Source organism: Ranitomeya variabilis, chromosome 3, assembly GCF_051348905.1.
Source record: "Ranitomeya variabilis isolate aRanVar5 chromosome 3, aRanVar5.hap1, whole genome shotgun sequence".
Taxonomy (NCBI): domain Eukaryota; kingdom Metazoa; phylum Chordata; class Amphibia; order Anura; family Dendrobatidae; genus Ranitomeya; species Ranitomeya variabilis.
In genome coordinates this window covers 486029035-486049646 of record NC_135234.1, presented here as the reverse complement: position 1 = coordinate 486049646, position 20612 = coordinate 486029035, and the positions used below count along the sequence as shown (strand labels likewise).

Genomic DNA, 20612 nt, shown 5'->3' with positions numbered 1-20612 from the left:
TGCTCAGATCCAGCCAAATGCAGCAAAACTGATTGGTCGTCGTTTCATACTACAGATGGACAATGACCCAAAACATAAAGCCAAAGCAACCCAGGAGTTTATTAAAGCAAAGAAGTGGAATGTTCTTGAATGGCCAAGTCAGTCACCTGATCTCAACCCAATTGAGCATGCGTTTCACTTGTTAAAGACTAAACTTCAGACAGAAAGGCCCACAAACAAACAGCAACTGAAAACCACCGCAGTGAAGGCCTGGCAGAGCATCAAAAAGGAGGAAACACAGCGTCTGGTGATGTCCATGAGTTCTAGACATCAGGCAGTCATTGCCAACAAAGGGTTTTCAACCAAGTACTAAAAATGAACATTTTATTTAAAATTATTGAATCTGTCCAATTACTTCTGGTCCCTTTAAAAACAGGGTGGCACATGTTAAGGAGCTGAAACTCCTAAACCCTTCATCCAATTTTAATGTGGATACCCTCAAATGAAAGCTGAAAGTCTGAACTTCAACTGCATCTGAATTGTTTTGTTTAAAATTCATTGTGGTAATGTCTATGACCAAAATTAGAAAAATGATGTCTCTGTCCAAATATATATGGACCTAACTGTACAGTCAAGGCTGTAAGTTTTGGCACCCTTGAAATTGTTCTAGAAAATGAAGCACAGTATTTCTCCTTATGAAATTATTGCAAATGCGCTTCTTTTGTTATACACATTTATTTCCTTTGTGCGTATTTGGACAACACAAAAAATGGAAAAAAGGGCAAATTGGACATCATTTCACACAAAATCCCCAAATTGGGCAGGGCAAAATTGTTGGCACCCTCAACTTACGGTAATATTTGGAATACATAACTGCATCAGTCGCTTTTTATAATCATCAACAAACTTCTTATACCTCTCAACCATTTTTGCAAACTGCTCCAGGTCTTTCATATTTGAAGGGTGCCTTCTTGTAAACAGCAATTATAAGATCTATCCACTAGTGTACAATGGGATTTAGATCCAGACTCATTACTGGCCACTTCAGAACTCTCCAGCATTTTGTTTCCATCCATTACTGGGTGCTTCTTGAAGAATGTTTGGGATCATTGTCCTGCTGAAAGACTCATGACTTAGGACGCAAACCCAGCTTTTTCTGATACTGGGCACTATATTACGAGCCAAAATCCTTTCGTAATCTTTAGATTTCATGATGCCTTGCACACATTCAAGGCACCTCAAAACATATTTGAACGTCCACCATATTTGTCTGTAGGTAATGTGTTCTTTTCGTTGTAGGCCTCATTCCGTTTTCAGTGAACAGTAGAATGATGTGCTTTACCAAACAGCTCTATCTTGGCCTCATCTGCGTACAAGACGCTTTCGCAAAAGGATTTTAGCTTATTCACGTACATTTTGGCAAACTGCAGTCTAGCTTTTTTATGTCTGTGTGTCAGCAGTGGGGTTCTCCTGGGTCTCCGGCCATAGCATTTCACTTCATTCAAATGTCAACGGATAGTTTTCAGTGACACTGATGCACCTTGAGCCTGAAGGACAACTTGATTTTTTTGGAACTTGATTGGGGCTGCTTATCCACCATCCAAACTATCCTGTGTTGTGACCTTTCATCAATTTTTCTCTTCAATCCACATTCAGGAAAGTTAGCTACAGTGCCATGGGTTGTAAACTTTTTGGTTAAGTTGTGCGCAATGGACAAATGAACATCAAGATCTCTTGAGATGGACTTGTTACCTTGAGATTGTTGAGTTTGTTTCTCAAGTTCTCAGACAGTTCCCTTCTCTTTCTGTTATCCATGCTTAGTGTGGCACACTGACACACAATGGAAAAATTGAGTCAACTTCTCCCCTTTTGAGCTAATTTCAGGTGTGATTTTCATATTGCCCACACCTGTTACTTGCCACAGGTGAGTTTGAACAAGCATCATATGCTTGAAACAAAGATGTTTACCCACAATTTTGGAATGGTGTCAACAATTTTGTCAGTCCCATTTTTGGAGTTTTGTGTAAAATCATGTCCAATTTTCCTATTTTTATCATTTTTTGTGTTGTTCCAATACACACAAAGTAAATAACCATGTGTAATTGAAATAATATGCTAGGAGGCCATGGCTGTATATAAATATCACAATATGTTCCAGAGGCGATAAAATGGCCCAGTCACAAGAGAATACTGCCCATAGGTGTGACCTAACACTCACTCACAGGGCTGATCTGAGTTTGCTGAGTCCCAGTAGCTCTGCTATGTTGGGAACACACTCGTTGATCGTATGGCTTCCAGGTAAAATAAAACCATTGGCAGTGGTGATTTACTATGTTATACTAGTTAAATGCTATACAGGCTGAAAAAGAAAAGACAACTGGTATAAACTTCAAGCTGCTGAACAAGCTGAAGAGCATCTGCTATGATCAAGTGATGCCATGATCAAGTGATCTGTAAATCCTTTCTGTTTTATCTTTATCACATTGATTATGTGTAGATTTATGTATATACTGTATATGTATTTGGAGCGCCCCCACGCAAGGGCAATGGGGTACTCGGTACCGGGTCCCTCTCGGTTCTGGGGATGTCACGGTGGCCTGACCCGGTCCGTGGCCCTTCGAGGGGCGTCCAATTAAAGGTGTAGTTTGTCTGGTGTTCGTGACGCCACCTGTGGTGTTCAGTCAGGGTGACCGACGCTGCTTAGGGGTCCGCTGGGGTGATGTGATGGCAGCTAGATGGTATACCTTCCCACAGGTGAAGTGTGTCCCCAGGGCTTCCCAGATGTGTAGGTGGTGATGGTGGACGATGTAAGGCGCAATGAATAACGAGGACAAAAAGGTTGCAGTCTCTTTACCTTTTACTTCAGCGTCCACAGTCCAGAGTACCGTTCACAGGGCAGGCAGAGTCCGGCCGGTCCAAAGGCAAATCCAGAGTTCTCTTAACCAGGTGGAAATCAGTAGCCTTCCTACTAGTGCCTGTGTGTTGTAGGACTTCCCTGCTGAGCACCACGGGATAGTCCTCACAACTTTTGTAGATCTTCTAGATGTTATGTCTTTCTCTCTGTCCCCCAGATGGTATGGATAGGACAAACCCGTTTGACTGGGATGGCCTGAGGCTTGTTTATAGGGACCCTAGAGACGCCCCGACCCCCACAATTTGCCACTGTGTCTTCTTAGGTATTAAGGTCGGGCAGCCAACTTGGAATTGACTGTCCTGACGGTCTCTGAAGTAATGCGTAGAGTCAATCACTCCCTCGGTGTTCCGGCCACACGCTACATGCCTCAGAAGGAGGCTGCCTGTCTCGGGGCAGAACTCCTCCCGGTGTTTTCTCCTTGTGCTGTGACTTCGTTTCTCACTCTCTACAATACACTTCTCTTCGTGTCCTTTCTTAGGATACTGCCGCACGTGGGGCAGGCGCAGCTCCGTAGCTTTCTATCTCGTGCTAGGCCTCTGCCAGGATCCCACCCCTGACAGGGACCCTCTGTCTGCAGCTCAGATGTTCCTCCTTTCCCCCTGTCTGCCTGACAGGTGTTGCCTGGGCAAAGCAAAGTCAGCTTCTCCCTCACTTTCTATCCAAACCACCAGTTTTACCCTTCTGTGAGGAGTGCCCTACTAGATAGGAGCATGGCTCCCCCTGGTGGTCTGGAGTGTGAAGAGTGTTGTGATGCCGTGATACCTGGAAAGATGAACTCCTTTAGTGCCATCAGACATAATATCACTCCTCCTGGTGGAAGAATAACATTACTGCAGCAACCAGGACTCTGGGGCGCTGCATATTTATATATGTATAAATCTTTGAGAACACATTCATAATAATTCTGCATTCTATCAATATAAATACCTACTCATTATGCGTTTATGAGTCTAGTGAGCAGTCCTACTAAATGAGTGTTTGTTATGTACACTCATACAGGGCAGGCTGTGGGTCATTGAGTCACTCCATTCATCAAAACTTAATTCAGCATGAATCTCATTCACATTTTGATGAATTTTGCACCAAAAATGGCAATTAGCACCATCAGACAAAAAAAGGAATGTGACGTTAAAAACATTAAAAACGCTAATGGGCCTTAATGTATTAGTGCATTGTACAAGCTCGTATAGGTATATTCCCATACAAATTGTCAATAACAGTCAATAAGTTGAGTTCCCAGGTCTAAATCCTACTTGTGGACCTTTGTAAGCTGAGCATGGATAACACCCGAGAATACTTGGATAAGACGTTATCTGATCATGTTCACTCATCACTAGTCACCTGGGCTTCATGAAAAGATAGGCAAATGAGAGATATGGGGAAAGAAGATGGAGTCTAGAAGCTATAGCACATACATTAGTGTAATTCAACAATATAGGGGGAACTTATTAACGGAACGCAAAATCCTAAAGCCTCATTCACACATCAGTATTTTTGCACCAGTGTTTGTATGCCAAAGCCAGATGTGAAAGATTGACACCTGTTCTTAGTTTTGCAGATACTCTTCGTTTTGGCATACAAATACTGGTGAAATACTGATGCAAAAATACTGACATATGAATGAGGCCTAACCAGTATTAACATGTCTTCCAAGATAAAAGTGGTGATAAAAGCATGGAAATTATTCCAAAACTTACTTGAGCACAGTAGCATTATTGCCATCACAGGTATAACCAGACATCTTTGTTTCTCACAGTATACTCTACCTGTTGATGATATTCTTCTCTCCTCACTATCTGTTTCATATTTATTTTCAGACTTTCATTTCTAATATATTAGGATTAATTCTTTCTACAAAATCACTATCTAGTTAACCTTATCAAAAATCACAATACCTTTAGGCTATGTGCACACTTTGCGGGGTCCTCTGCGGGTTCTCCCGCAGCGGATTTGATAAATCTGCAGGGCAAAACCGCTGCGGTTATCCCTGCAGATTTATCGCGGTTTGTTTCCGCTGCGGGTTTACTCCTATACTATTGATGCTGCATATGCAGCAATATGCAGCATCAATAGTAATGTTAAAAATAATTTAAAAAATGGTTTATACTCACCCCCTCTGACGTCCCGATCTCCTCGGCGCTGCACGCGGCGGTCTGGTTCCAAAGGTGCTGTGCGAGAAGGACCTTCGTGACGTCACGGTCATGTGACCGTGACGTCACCGCAGGTCCTGCTCGCACAGCAACCCTGCGACCGGACGGCCACGTGCAGCGCTGAGAGGTGAGTATATCATTATTTTTTATTTTATTTCTTTTTTTTTACACAAATATGGTTCCCAGGGCCTGGAAGAGAGTCTCCTCTCCTCCACCCCGGGTACCATCTGCACATGATCCGCTTACTTCCCGCATCGTGGGCACAGCCCCATGCGGGAAGTTAGCGGATCAATGCATTCCTATGTGTGCAGAATCGCAGCGATTCTGCACAAAGAAGTGATATGCTGCAGAATGTAAACCGCTGCGTTTCTGCACAGTTTTTCCCGCAGCATGTGCACAGCGGATTGCGGTTTCCATAGGGTTTACATGTAAATTTAAACGCAATGGAAACTGCTGCGGACCCGCAGCTGCAGAAATGCTGCGGATCCACGGTAAAACCCGCAAAGTGTGAACATGGCCTTATACTTTTATTTAGGCCTTCTTCACACAATGCAGTTTTCATCGTTTTTATATACAGTAAGTGAATAAATAAAAAATACTGTATATACTCGTGTATAAGTCGACCTGAGTATAAGCTGAGGCACTTAATTTTGCCACAAAAAACTGGGAAAACTTATTGACTCGAGCATAAACCGGGTATGCATTGTTCCCTTATCCCCATCCTTGTATGCATGGCTTCCCATCCCTGTCCTTGTATGCATGGCTCCTCATCCCTGTCCTGGTATGCATAGCTCCCTGGTCCCTGTCCTTGTATGCATGGCTCCCCATCCCTGTCCTTGTATGCATGGCTCCCCATCCCTGTCCTTGTATGCATGGCTCCCCATCCCTGTCCTTGTATGCATGGCTCCACATCCTGTCCTTGTATGCATGGCTCCCCATCCCTGTCCTTGTATGCATGGCTCCCCATCCCTGTCCTTGTATGCATGGCTCCCCATCCCTGTCCTTGTATGCATAGCTCCCCATTCCTGTCCTTGTATGCATGGCTCCCCATACCTGTCCTTGTATGCATGGCTCCCCATCCCTGTCCTTGTATGCATAGCTCTCCATTCCTGTCCTTGTATGCATGGCTCCCCATCCCTGTGCTTGTATGCATGGCTCCCCATTCTTGTCCTTGTATGCATGGCTCCCCATCCCTGTCCTTGTATGCATGGCTCCCCATCTCTGTCCTTGTATGCAGGCCTCCCCCTTCCCTGTCATTGAATGCATGGCCCCCCATCCCTCCATCCCTGTCCATGTATGCATGGCTCCCCATCCCTGTCCTTGTATGCATGGCTCCCCATCCCTGTCTTTGTATGCATGGCTCTCCATCCTTGTATGCGTGTCTCCCTGTCCCTGTATGCATGGCTCCCCATCCCTGTGAATATTAATTTCTCTTTAGCAGTGGGCACAGGCTTTAGCCGCAGCCTGCTGCCTCTGTGACCCTCTGCTCTGCCGCTACCCCTCCCCTGCTGACTTTTTGGGACAATTACTCATGTATAAGCCGAGGGGGGGGCATTTTCAGCACACAAAAAAGCGCTGAGAAACTCGGCTTATACACGAGTATATACGGTACATTTTTTCCCTCAAAACTAGGATTAATAAGTTTAATAAATTGAGAAATACAGTTTAAGCAGATGTATAAGCTTTTTTTCACAAAGTGTAAAGATTCTGTTCTTAGTCTTAGCTCTGTATCTTAATACCACAGTCAATGAACAGTGGCTTGTTGGCGCTTTGGCACCCTGGATCGTGGGCACATACCCTTCGCAGCCTCCCTCAAGTAAAGTCGAGAAAAAACCCCACACCTACACATTTTCTTTAACCAACAAACCAGAAATTATAGGTCTATCTTACTGTAGCATAATGTTATATTTCATGGCCAAAATCACATGACTGAATGTCCATATGTATAAAAGCAGCAGTGATGAAGAATTGACCTGTCGTGTACTAGAATGAATTGCCTATGACAATTGATGAGGAAAGTGTTACATGTTTTAAATGCATTGAAAACTAACAATAACTTACATGTTTGACTAATCTGATATTCCTATGGGTCTAAGTAGTATGCTTCTAATTAATCTAATTATTACATGACATCTTTTCCTGGAACTGAAAACAGAATGCCCTCCAGCAGAACTAATTTAATACATGGATCTATCTGCCATTTTAATACATATATCTATTTGAATACATGGATCTTTCAGTATATTGCTGCTTAATTAAAATAACATTCTATTTTTTCTAAGTAAAGCTTACATTATTATTATCTTTTTTACATTTACCGTTTATGGTACAATGTGAGGAATAATATATTTGTCAGTGTTCAACTTACAGCTACTTACAATAATTCAGGTTCTTTTTAAAGTACAATTGTGTATAACCCAGAGGTGACAAATTTATGCAAGATAGGATGTAAAATATGAATTATTTTGTATATGTAAGAATCTACTATATAATTGTCTAAGGGTCACTTCCGTCTTTCTGTCTGTCCTTCTGTCTGTCTGTCACGGAAATCGCAAGTCGCTGATTGGTCGCAGCAAAACAGCCACGACCAATCAGCGACGGGCACAGTCCGGCGGCAAAATGGCCTCTCCTTCCTCCCCGCAGTCAGTGCCCGCTCCATACTCCCCTCCAGTCAACGCTCAGACAGGGTAAATGGCAGCGTTAACGGACCGCGTTATGCTGCGGTGTAACGCCCTCCGTTAACGCTGCTATTAACCCTGTGTGACCAACTTTTTACTATTGATAGTGCCTATGCAGCATCAATAGTAAAAAGATCTAATGCTAAAAATAATTAAAAAATAAAAAATAGTTATATACTCACCGTCCATCGGCCCTTCGGATCCAGAACAGGCCTTTCCCACTCCTCGCGACACTCCGGTCACCGCTCCATGCATTGCGGTCTCGCTAGATGATGATGTAGCAGTCTCGCGAGACCGCTATGTCATCATCTTGTGAGACCGCAATGCACTCTTGAGACCGGAGCGCGCGAGGAGCATCGGTAAACACTTCGCCTGGATCCGAGGGCCAACGGAAGGTGAGTATATAACTATTTTTAATTTTAATTCTTTTTTTAACAGGAATATGATGCCCACATTGCTATATACTACGTGGGCTGTGCAATATACTACGTGGGCTGTGCAATATACTACGTGGGGTGTGTTATATACTACGTGGGCTGTGCTATATACTATGTGGACTGTGCAATATACTACGTGGGCTGTGCTATATACTACGTGGGCTGTGCAATATACTAAGTGGGGTGTGTTATATACTACGTGGGCTGTGCAATATACTACGTGGGCTGTGCAATATACTACCTGGGCTGTGCAATATACTATGTGGCTGTGCAATATACTACGTGGCTGTGCAATATACTATGTGGCTGTGCTATATACTACGTGGGCTGTGCTATATACTACGTGGGCTGTGTTATACACTATGTGGGCTGTTATATACTACGTGGCCTGTTATACACTACGTGGGATGTGCTATACACTACGTGGGCTGTGTTATACACTATGTGGGCTGTGTTATACACTACGTCAGCTGTGTTATATACTGCATGCGTGGGCTGTTATATACTACGTGAGCTGTGTTATATGCTACGTGGGCTGTTATAAACTATGTGGCTGTGTTATATACTATGTGGGCTGTTATACACTCCATGGGCTGTGCTATATACTACGTGGCTGTGCTATATACTCTGTGGGCTGTGCTATATACTACGTGGCTGTGCTATATACTACGTGGCTGTGCAATATACTACGTGGCTGTGCTATGTACTACGTGGCTGTGCTATTTACTACGTGGGCTGTTATATACTACATGGCTGTGCTATATACAATGTGGCCGGCCACGAACAATCAGCGACAGGCGCAGTCCGCCCGCGAATTGGCACGGGATTTGAACCATGCTTCGCTAATTGGTCGCGCCCAGCCGGCCGAATCCTGTGTATTCAATGTATTATTCTAAAATCTTCATAAATAAACTATATACATATTCTAAAATGCCAGATGCGTTAGAATCGGGCTACCATCTAGTCTACAATATATGTTCAGAAAACACAAGCCACAGGTAGATGCTGTTTTCAGCCTTAATAGCATTGTGTGTTGTATGTGTGAACATACGCAAATAGAGATAGGGTTAATTCTAATAAAAAAAGGATAAAATATACACTATATGGACAAATGTATAGGGACATACCTTTTTAGTCATTGAATTGAGGTTCTTCCATCAATCCCATTACCACAGATGTATAAAATTTAGCCCCTAGCCATGCAGTTTGTCTTTACTAACACTTGATGTGAAAGAAAGGATATTTATAAAGAGCTCACTTAATTTGAGTGTGGTACAGTAATAGGATGTCAATATTGAATCAAGTGAGTTTGTGAAAAATCTTCCCTCCAACATGTTCCAGCATCAGCTGTGAGTAGTTTTATTGAAAAGTCAAGGCACCACAACAATAAAGCCACTAAGTGGCAGATGTAAAGTTACACAGTGGGGTTGCCAAGTACTGAGGAGCAGAGTGCATAAAAGTCGCCAACACTCTTTTGAATAAATGACTTCAGGGTCCAAGCCTCCTCTGGCATTAATTTCATCTCAAATATAATGTACAGGGAACTTCATAGCTGAGCAACTACATGCAATCATTACATCACCCATCACAATGCAAACCATTGTAAGGAGTGGTGTAATGCCTGCCACTACTGGAGTCCGGAGCAGTGGAAAGATGTTCTATGGAGTGACAAATCACGGTTCTCGGTCTAAACGAGTTTGGATTTGGTGAATGCCAGAACGTTTCGTGCCTGACCGCATTGTGCCATATGTAAAGTTTGAGGTAGGAGGGTTAATGCTGCAGGGTTGTTTTTCAGACGTTGTTCCAGTGAAGGGAAATATTACTGCTTCAGCATAACAATACAATACATTTTATACAATTGTATGCTTCCAACTTTGTGTGAACAGTTTTGTCCTTTTATTAATGTGGCCCAGTATACAAAGCTTGGTCCATAAAGGCATGGTTGGATGATTTTGGGTTTAAGAACTTGACTGGTCCACAGAGTTCCTTGACCTCTACCCCATAGAACACCTTTGGAATAGATTAGAACATAAATTGTGAACCAGGTCCTCTCATCCAACATCAATGTCTGACTTCACAATTGCTCTTGATGAACTTGCAAAAATTCCCAGAGAAACACTCCAAAGCCTTATAGAAAGCATACCCTGAAGAATGGATTAGTTTGTATTTACAATAGGAATTCACCAAAGCTCCTTTAGCTGTAATACTTTTGTCCATATAATAATGCATTTTTATGTATATAAGATTAAAATGAGTATCTGTAAGGAGATGGACATACTGCTCATGTTCTCCCCTTGCAGAAACAAGTATAATGTTAAGTGATATAATGTGAACTGTGATGTATTATGTGAAATGTGATGTGTCTTAAAAATGCTAATAATGATGATAGTGTGCGTAGTTTGACAGTAGGGATAATGAGAGTTAATGTTTGGATTAGCCAACAACAGCTTTACTGTTAGCAGCAAAATTGGGGCAGTAACTGCTGACATCACCATTTCCCTCCCTTTTTGGGTGTTCTAGAACTCCTGGGCAGAATGAAGAGTAGCATCACAGGGCAGCGCCATTTTGGCAGCGCCCTGTGATCTGCTGTCACCAGCAGTTGCTGTTTTTATCTCTCCCATCAGTCTCTCTCACCCAGATTAAATAATTCTCTCATCCCCCTCCACAATGTCTGGCCATTCACTGCAGACCTGCAGCTCCTTCTTATCTTATCTTACTGAGGGATGAATCACAACTCCTGCCTAGCAGCTGACAGCTCCTGTTCCGATAATGCTAATGGTACACTGTTCTTCCTTGATGTCTCTGCTATTCTGCCCGTACTTTTCTCTTGAATTTTACTACCCTCAGCCGTCAATCTAGGATCTGTTCTGCTGAAAGCTGTACTGCTTATGTTAACAGATCCAAGGGCTCCATGAATATGGCAGCAGAACACTCCCACTACTGTGAATTGTGCAGCCCACAGAGGCATGCCCAGCTCAGAGCAGTGACAGTTCTATTAAAATAGATAGGGTCAGAGTCCATCTGTTATCTCCTATGACCATGGGTGCCATATTATGGCACTGATAGTGTCGTGCTGCTACTGTGAAACCAAGATGTCAGCTCCCAGTGCCTTATTTAAACTCCTATAACATGAAATATGTTTCAAATGCAATCAAAACTTAGTTATAACAGCATGTTATGCTACATTACATTGATTTATTAATGATTTACAAATGTGGTACCTTCCATTTAAGGTCCATTGTGAGCAGTGCTGCATTCTGGGGTGTCCCTAAAGTGAGAGAAGACTGAAGGAAAGAGATAGCGTGAACCAGAGCAGAAGTGATTAAGGGACAGAGTGGTCTACCGGAGTCGGGTCCTGGGAGAGGACGTTTAGCAGAAAGGCCCAGAGTTTAAAACTATTGAAGGTAATAGGCCTAGACAGGATTGACTATGTGAAACGCATAGAGTGCCCTGGGTGGGAGTTCCAGTGTGTCAGAATTATATAGGTACTGGCACCATAACTTCCCTAAAGAGAAAGAAGACATGGAACCACAGGTTGAGTAAAGTACTCTTGCTAAACAGAATTGTAGTGTTGAGCTGGGTTGTGGTGAAGTAGTGAGGAACAATAAATGCAGAGGACAAGTAAAGAGAGTAAAGAGGAAGGTATAAAACTGGATGGAAAATTCTCTGAATTGTGAAAGAAATGCTCATAAGATTGTGTGCCCGCGATCTCCCGTATATAGTCTTTACCAAGTTCCCGTTTAGTAAAAACTTTATTGCTAAATGGTGGTCTCCCTCATTGAACTGTAAAACATCTGGCCCTAGCAAACAAGCAACATCGGATATATGCGGCTGACACGAGCGTAGTGCCCCCACAGCACAAGTCCACACACCCAGCCATGTAACGTGCCGGAGCGCAAGAGACGAGTACCTTGGCCAAGGCTTCCACTCTGATCCACATTACATATCCATAAAGTTATAAAAGATGATGCTTTACCTTTTTTGGCTGTCAACTGATAGGGCTGCAGTTGCTCTCCTGTCCTCCCTTCAAGGAATGAATCCACAAACTGGCAGTGATCTTCCCCAAATCCTGACTGATCACCTACATTATAAAATGTGCCTGTAAAAAAAAAATGAAATATCAAAGCTGAAAAATAATTCACTTTTATTTTTGCAGTTCAAAATTTGTCAATTTGGAGCTAAAAGGAGTTGTGATTAACCCCTTCCTGGCCCATATACGATTTGCGTGTATGGAGAGAGCCCACTCCACAGGACAGGTCTCGACTGTTTTATAGAATTAACACCTGTCTCCAGGTACAGACCGAAATTCAGCCCTGGCATTTGAAATCACACAGGCCTATGCTGTCACTCTCCCCAAGCACCAGATGGGATATATTACTAATATTACCCTGGATGGAGGAAAGGAGGAAAGCAAAATTTACTACAAGACCAATATTTCCAATGATACCCGTGACCTTCTGGGGTAAGTGACGGAGTCAGCGACTTTGTTCTTCGTCATAACTGTTAACAGTATGGGTGTCTTGAGAACACCGATTCTGTTAACAATGTAGCAGACAAGGCAGCCCATGACCAGACAGGCCCTTCTGGCATTTGCTAGAATTGCCACATGGCCAGTCTGGCGCTGCCTGTCTCTAACAGCAGCATTTGGAGCTACCACAGCAACATCAGTGTGTTTTAATGGTTGCCAGTGATGCAAAATTGTATGTAACTCAGCGAGGCATATTACACATGTAAGCCTTATTTTAATGAGCAACTGAACCCAATAATATCTTAAAGAAGTTAGCCACTATATCTTTATTTAACAAACATATTAGGAACATGATAGACATGATCTGTTGCCCCTAGCCTACAGTATACACCTGGAGGTTTTTCCAGTGTTTACTGTAATGTTGCTCTAGGCCCCCCTTCACCAGACGGAGGCCAAAAGGGTGAATTTTTGGCTCCCATTTGATAGGTTGGCGCATGTATACTGCTCATTTAATTGTATTGGAAATTGAAGCGGGCTGTACTTTCCTATAAAGAGTGTTATGGACCTGGTGGTTAGGAGCACCTGGAATGACCTGATGGTTAAACTAGACGACAGGACAAGCTCTGGGAAGTGGAATCTCTGCTGACCGAAAACCCTAATCCTATCATACACACTAGAAATAGGCGTGGAGCGTACCTAACTCTCCCTAGACGCCTCTTCACAGCCTAAGAGCTAACTACCCCTAAAGATAGGAAATAAAGCCTTACCTTGCCTCAGAGAAATTCCCCAAAGGAAAAGGCAGCCCCCCACAAATATTGACTGTGAGTTAAGAGGAAAGTTACAAACACAGGAATGAAACAGGTTTCAGGAAAGGAGGCCAGTCTTCACTAAATAGACAGAGGATAGTAGGGGATCTATGCGGTCAGCACAAAAAACTACAAAAAGCCACGCAGAGTGTGCAAAAAGACCCCCGCACCGACTCACGGTGTGGAGGTGCCACTCTGCACCCCAGAGCTTCCAGCTAGCAAGGCAATATCATGTTAGCAAGCTGGACTAGAACTTAGCAAGTACTAAGAAATATATTCAGTACACAATGAACAACAAATGAACTAGCAGGGACTTAGCTTCTGCTGGAGTAGACAGGTCATCAGAAAGATCCGAGAGAGATCTGAACCAGTACTGATACATTGACAGCTGGCATGAAGTAACGATCTGAGTGGAGTTAAATAGAGAAGCCAGCCTAGCCGCAAATGAGGGCAGCTGAGGAAGCAACCTCAAGAACCAGCAGTTCCACTCACAGCCACCAGAGGGAGTCCACGGACAGAACTCGCCGAAGTACCATTCACGACCACAGGAGGGAGTTTGAGAACGGAATTCACAACAGTACCCCCCCTTGAGGAGGGGTCACGAGCCCTCACCAGAGCCCCCAGGCCGATCAGGACGAGACAAATGAAAGGCACGAACCAAATCGGCAGCATGGACATCGGAGGCAACAACCCAGGAATTATCCTCCTGACCATAGCCCTTCCACTTGACCAGGTACTGAAGTTTCCGTCTCGAAATACGAGAATCCAAAATCTTCTCCACCACATACTCCAACTCCCCCCCGACCAACACCGGAGCAGGAGGATCAACGGAGGGAACCATAGGCGCCACATATCTCCGCAACAACGACCTATGGAACACATTATGGATGGCAAAAGAAGCTGGAAGGGCCAAACGAAACGACACAGGATTGAGAATTTCAGAAATCTTATAAGGACCAATGAAACGAGGTTTAAACTTAGGAGAAGAAACCTTCATAGGGACATAGCGAGACGACAACCAAATCAAATCCCCAACACGAAGTCGGGGACCAACACAGCGACGGTGGTTGGCGAAACGTTGAGCCTTCTCCTGGGACAATGTCAAATTGTCCACTACATGAGTCCAAATTTGCTGCAACCTGTCCACCACAGAATCTACACCAGGACAGTCCGAAGGCTCAACCTGCCCTGAAGAAAAACAAGGATGAAAACCAGAATTACAAAAAAAAGGCAAAACCAAAGTAGCAGAACTGGCCCGATTATTAAGAGCGAACTCAGCCAATGGCAAGAAGGTCACCCAATCATCCTGATCAGCAGAAACAAAGCATCTCAGATAGGTCTCCAAAGTCTAATTAGTTCGTTCGGTTTGGCCATGTGTCTGAGGATGGAAAGCCGAAGAAAAAGACAAATCAATGCCCATCTTAGCACAAAAGGACCGCCAAAACCTTGAAACAAACTGGGAACCTCTGTCCGACACGATGTTCTCCGGAATGCCATGCAAACGAACCACATGCTGGAAAAATAATGGAACCAAATCAGAGGAGGAAGGTAATTTAGGCAAGGGTACCAAATGGACCATCTTAGAGAAGCGATCACAAACCACCCAGATGACCGACATCCTTTGAGAGACAGGGAGATCTGAAATAAAATCCATGGAAACATGCGTCCAAGGTCTTTTCGGGACTGGCAAGGGCAAAAGTAACCCACTGGCACGAGAACAGCAGGGCTTGGCCCGAGCACAAGTCCCACAGGACTGCACAAAAGAACGCACATCCCGTGACAAGGAAGGCCACCAAAAGAACCTAGCCACCAAATCTCTGGTACCAAAAATCCCAGGATGACCAGCCAACACCGAACAATGAACCTCAGAGATAACTCTACTAGTCCATCTATCAGGGACAAACAGTTTCTCCGCTGGACAACGGTCAGGTCTATCAGCCTGAAACTCCTGCAGCACCCGCCGCAAATCAGGGGAGATGGCAGACAGAATTACCCCCTCTTTGAGAATACCAGCCGGCTCAGGAACTCCCGGAGAATCAGGCACAAAACTCCTTGAAAGGGCATCGGCCTTCACATTCTTAGAACCCGGAAGGTATGAAACCACAAAATCGAAACGGGAGAAAAACAGCGACCATCGAGCCTGTCTAGGATTCAACCGCTTGGCAGACTCGAGATAAGTCAGATTCTTGTGATCCATTAAGACCACCACGCGATGCTTGGCTCCCTCAAGCCAATGTCGCCACTCCTCGAATGCCCACTTCATAGCCAAAAACTCCCGATTGCCAACATCATAATTACGCTCAGCAGGTGAAAACTTTCTAGAAAAGAAAGCACATAGCTTCATCACAGAGCCATCAGAACTTCTTTGAGACAAAACAGCCCCTGCTCCAATCTCAGAAGCATCAACCTCGACCTGAAAAGGGAGCAAAACATCTGGCTGACACAACACAGGGGCCGAAGAGAAACGACGTTTCAACTCCCGAAAAGCCTCAACGGCCGCAGAGGACCAATTCACCACATCAGCACCTTTCTTGGTCAAATCAGTCAACGGTTTAACAACACTAGAAAAATTAGCGATGAAGCGACGGTAAAAATTAGCAAAGCCCAGGAATTTCTGAAGGCTCTTCACAGATGTAGGCTGAGTCCAATCATAAATGGCCTGAACTTTAACAGGATCCATCTCGATAGTAAAAGGGAAAAAATGAAGCCCAAAAAGGAAACCTTCTGAACTCTGAAGAGACATTTAGACCCCTTCACAAACAAAGAATTAGCACGAAGGACCTGGAACACCATTCTGTACCTGCTTTACATGAGACTCCCAATCATCCGAAAAGACCACAATATCATCCAAATATACAATCATGAATCTATCCAAATACCTTCGGAAGATGTCATGCATAAAGGACTGAAACACAGATGGAGCATTAGAAAGCCCGAATGGCGTCACCAGGTACTCAAAATGGCCCTCGGGCATATTAAATGCTGTTTTCCATTCATCGCCCTGTTTAATACGCACAAGATTATACGCCCCTCGAAGATCTATCTTGGTGAACCAACTAGCCCCCTTAATCCGAGCAAACAAATCAGACAGTAGAGGCAAAGGGTACTGAAATTTGACCGTGATTTTATTGAGAAGGCGGTAATCTATACAAGGTCTCAGAGAACCATCCTTCTTGGCCACAAAAAAGAACCCTGCTCCCAACGGTGACGACGACGGGCGAATATGCCCTTTCTCCAAAGACTCCTTTATATAACTCCGCATAGCGGCGTGTTCTGGCACAGATAAGTTGAAAAGTCGGCCCTTAGGAAATTTACTACCAGGAATCAAATTAATAGCACAATCACAATCCCTATGAGGAGGTAGAGCACTGGATTTGGGCTCATCAAATACATCTCGGTAATCCGACAAAACTCAGGGACTTCAGAAGGAGTAGAAGAAGAAATTGACAACAACGGAATATCACCATGTACCCCTTGACAACCCCAACTGGACACAGACATTGATTTCCAGTCCAATACTGGATTATGGACCTGTAGCCATGGCAAACCCAACACGACCACATCATGCAAATTATGCAACACCAAAAAGTGAATATCTTCCTGATGTGCAGGAGCCATGCACATGGTCAACTGAGTCCAGTACTGAGGTTTATTCTTGGCCAAAGGCGTAGCATCAATTCCCCTTAATGGAATAGGATGCTGCAAGGGCTCCAAGAAAAAACCACAGCACCTGGCAAACTCCAAGTCCATCAAATTCAGGGCAGCGCCCGAATCCACAAATGCCATAACCGAGTAGGACGACAAAGAGCAAATCAGAGTAATGGACAAAAGAAATTTAGGCTGTACCGTACCAATGGTGACAGACCTAGCGAACTGCTTAGTGCGCTTAGGACAATCAGAGATAGCATGAGTGGAGTCACCACAGTAAAAACACAGCCCATTCTGACGTCTGTGTTCTTGCCATTCAGCTCTGGTCAAAGTCCTATCACATTGCATAGGCTCAGGCCTCTGCTCAGAGGATACCGCCAAATGGTGCACAACCTTGCGCTCACGCAAGCGCCGATCGATCTGAATGGCCAAGGACATTGATTCATTCAGACCAGCAGGCGTGGGGAACCCCACCATAACATTCTTAAGGGCTTCAGAAAGACCCTTTCTAAAAATTGCTGCAAGGGCACACTCATTCCATTGAGTAAGCACAGACCACTTTCCAAACTTCTGGCAATATACCTCCGCTTCATCCTGACCCTGACACAAAGCCAGCAAGATTTTCTCTGCCTGATCCACAGAGTTAGGTTCGTCATAAAGCAATCCAAGTACCAGAAAAAACGCATCTACATTAAGCAATGCAGGATCTCCTGGCGCAAGGGAGAATGCCCAGTCTTGAGGGTCGCCACGTAACAAAGAAATAATGATTTTTACTTGCTGAATGGGGTCACCAGAGGAGCGGGGTTTCAAAGCAAGAAACAGTCTACAATTATTTTTGAAATTCAGAAATTTAGATCTATCCCCAGAAAACAAATCAGGAATTGGAATTCTAGGCTCTAACATCGGATTCTGAACTACATAATCTTGAATGCTTTGTACCCTTGCAGTGAGTTGATCAACACAAGAGGACAGACCTTGAATGTCCATATCTACACCTGAGTCCTGAACCACCCAGAGGTTAAGGGGAAAAGAAAGACAAAACACACTGCAGAGAAAAAAAAATGGTCTCAGAACTTCTCTTATCCCTCTATTGAGATGCATTAACACTTTGTTGGCCAGCTGTACTGTTATGGATCTGGTGGTTAGGAGCACCTGGAATGACCTGATGGTTAAACTAGACGACAGGACAAGCTCTGGGAAGTGGAATCTCTGCTGACCGAAAACCCTAATCCTATCACACACACTAGAAATAGGCGTGGAGCGTACCTAACTCTCCCTAGACGCCTCTTCACAGCCTAAGAGCTAACTACCCCTAAAGATAGGAAATAAAGCCTTACCTTGCCTCAGAGAAATTCCCCAAAGGAAAAGGCAGCCCCCCACAAATATTGACTGTGAGTTAAGAGGAAAGTTACAAACACAGGAATGAAACAGGTTTCAGCAAAGGAGGCCAGTCTTCACTAAATAGACAGAGGATAGTAGGGGATCTATGCGGTCAGTACAAAAAACTACAAAAAGCCACGCAGAGTGTGCAAAAAGACCCCCACACCGACTCACGGTGTGGAGGTGCCACTCTGCACCCCAGAGCTTCCAGCTAGCAAGGCAATATCATGTTAGCAAGCTGGACTAGAACTTAGCAAGTACTAAGAAATATATTCAGTACACAATGAACAACAAATGAACTAGCAGGGACTTAGCTTCTGCTGGAGTAGACAGGTCATCAGAAAGATCCGAGAGAGATCTGAACCAGTACTGATACATTGACAGCTGGCATGAAGTAACGATCTGAGTGGAGTTAAATAGAGAAGCCAGCCTAGCCGCAAATGAGGGCAGCTGAGGAAGCAACCTCAAGAACCAGCAGTTCCACTCACAGCCACCAGAGGGAGTCCACGGACAGAACTCGCCGAAGTACCATTCACGACCACAGGAGGGAGTTCGAGAACGGAATTCACAACAAAAGAGGGCCGCTGCAAGAAGCGTACAGCATGCAATGTAATGGGTCCCTATGGCGCATGGATGCCTCGGCTCTTTGCAGTCTGTGAAGAAGATAGTACTAACAAGAGCAGGAGGAGAACCTGTAATATATATTAGTACGTGCCAGAAAATCTTGTCTACAACACATTTGTTAAAAAGGATAAAGTGGAAAACCTTTCTAATACGAAAAACTTGAGATAACTGAGCAGTTAGTGGTACAACTGATGTAAGTAATCCTTTATGAGAACATCTAAATAATGATTTATTAACATAACATTGTTGTATGTAAACATGAAGTGACTGCTCGATAGTGAAAATGACTTTATAATAGGTGACCAAATGCAGAATTTAGAACACTTTTTAGGCTATTGTAATTTCTTGCGTGTATTCACTATTAGGTCACTTATTGTGATCACATCAGACATCGATGACATGACTATCTGTAAATGGGTATTTAGTGTTGAGCGCTCAGAAAAATAATATTACCGATTGACAAGATAAGACTCTACCGAGAGACAACAGTGGACCTTTCCCTGAGAGAGAATATAGAGAATATTACCTGAGAGGGAATCGCTGAGGTAAATCTTATATCTGAGAGAGTTACAGAGCTGAATGCCAACAAACTTCTTATACCAGGTTCTCTTGACATATTGTTTTCCTTTGCAATCTGAGTAGAAATCTGCTTTAAATTTAATTTCTGTCCATATAGCATCCTTTCCTCCTGTGCAAAAATACAGAAACAACACAGCGTGGAATTCAATGGAAAGTATGGCAATAAGTATCATCTAGGTATCACTAGAAATTAGCAAATCGCTCCTGGTCCAGCAGCCAGGTCAGCATTCTGTAGGTACTGGTTGGGAGCCCCGCAGACCGTCTCATACCTAACAGCATCTTTTAAGAGACAGCTCTATTTTTCTCTTACAAATGGGTCATCTACATTAGCAGTGTGCAATAGGCTAACTTCCCACAATGAGTTTTTGGTGCATTTTTAGCACTGTGTATGTTTCCTGCACAAAACGTGCAGTATAGTACAATGCTAGCAAAGTGCAATGGGATTTATCATAACCACATGCCCAATGTGCTAGTTTTTATGCAGTGTAAACTGACTTATGGTGGGTTTTGAAATCCACAACATAACAGTTTCTCGTGTGGTTAATGTGTGTTTTATTTGCGGATTTTCACCATAGACTTGAATGAGAAGAGGGAAATCCAAAGGTAAAAAAACGCATGTAATCCACACATGACGTTATCAATAAAGTTTTTTCAAAGCTAAGTAACAGGAAGCAAAACAAAGCAGTTTATGTAAAACATGACATATTAGGCTACTTTCACACTAGCGTTTTTTGCATACGTCGCAATGCGTCGTTTTGGTGAAAAAACGCATCCTGCAAAGTCGTCTGCAGGATGCGGTTTTTCCCCATAGACTAACATTAGCGACGCATTGCGACGTATTGACACAAGTCGCAACTGTCGTGCGACTGTTGCGTCGTGTTGTGGCGGACCGCCGGCAGCAAAAAACGTTACATGTAACTTTTTTTGTGCCGATGGTCTGCCATTTCCG

At 43.8% G+C, this 20612-nt stretch overlaps 1 protein-coding gene across 19 annotated transcripts in view; it reads right to left on the bottom strand.

Moving 5' to 3' along the window:
- Nucleotides 1-20612, bottom strand: part of ABI3BP (ABI family member 3 binding protein) — a 674363-nt gene that overhangs the window by 6900 nt on the left and 646851 nt on the right. For all 19 annotated transcript variants that reach the window (XM_077296740.1, XM_077296741.1, XM_077296745.1 and 16 more), the window contains 2 exons: nucleotides 19611-19772; nucleotides 12135-12257 (listed from right to left, as the gene is read on the bottom strand). In XM_077296740.1, the coding sequence (XP_077152855.1) occupies nucleotides 12135-12257; nucleotides 19611-19772 (285 nt within the window). The remainder of the gene's footprint in view (nucleotides 1-12134; nucleotides 12258-19610; nucleotides 19773-20612) is intronic.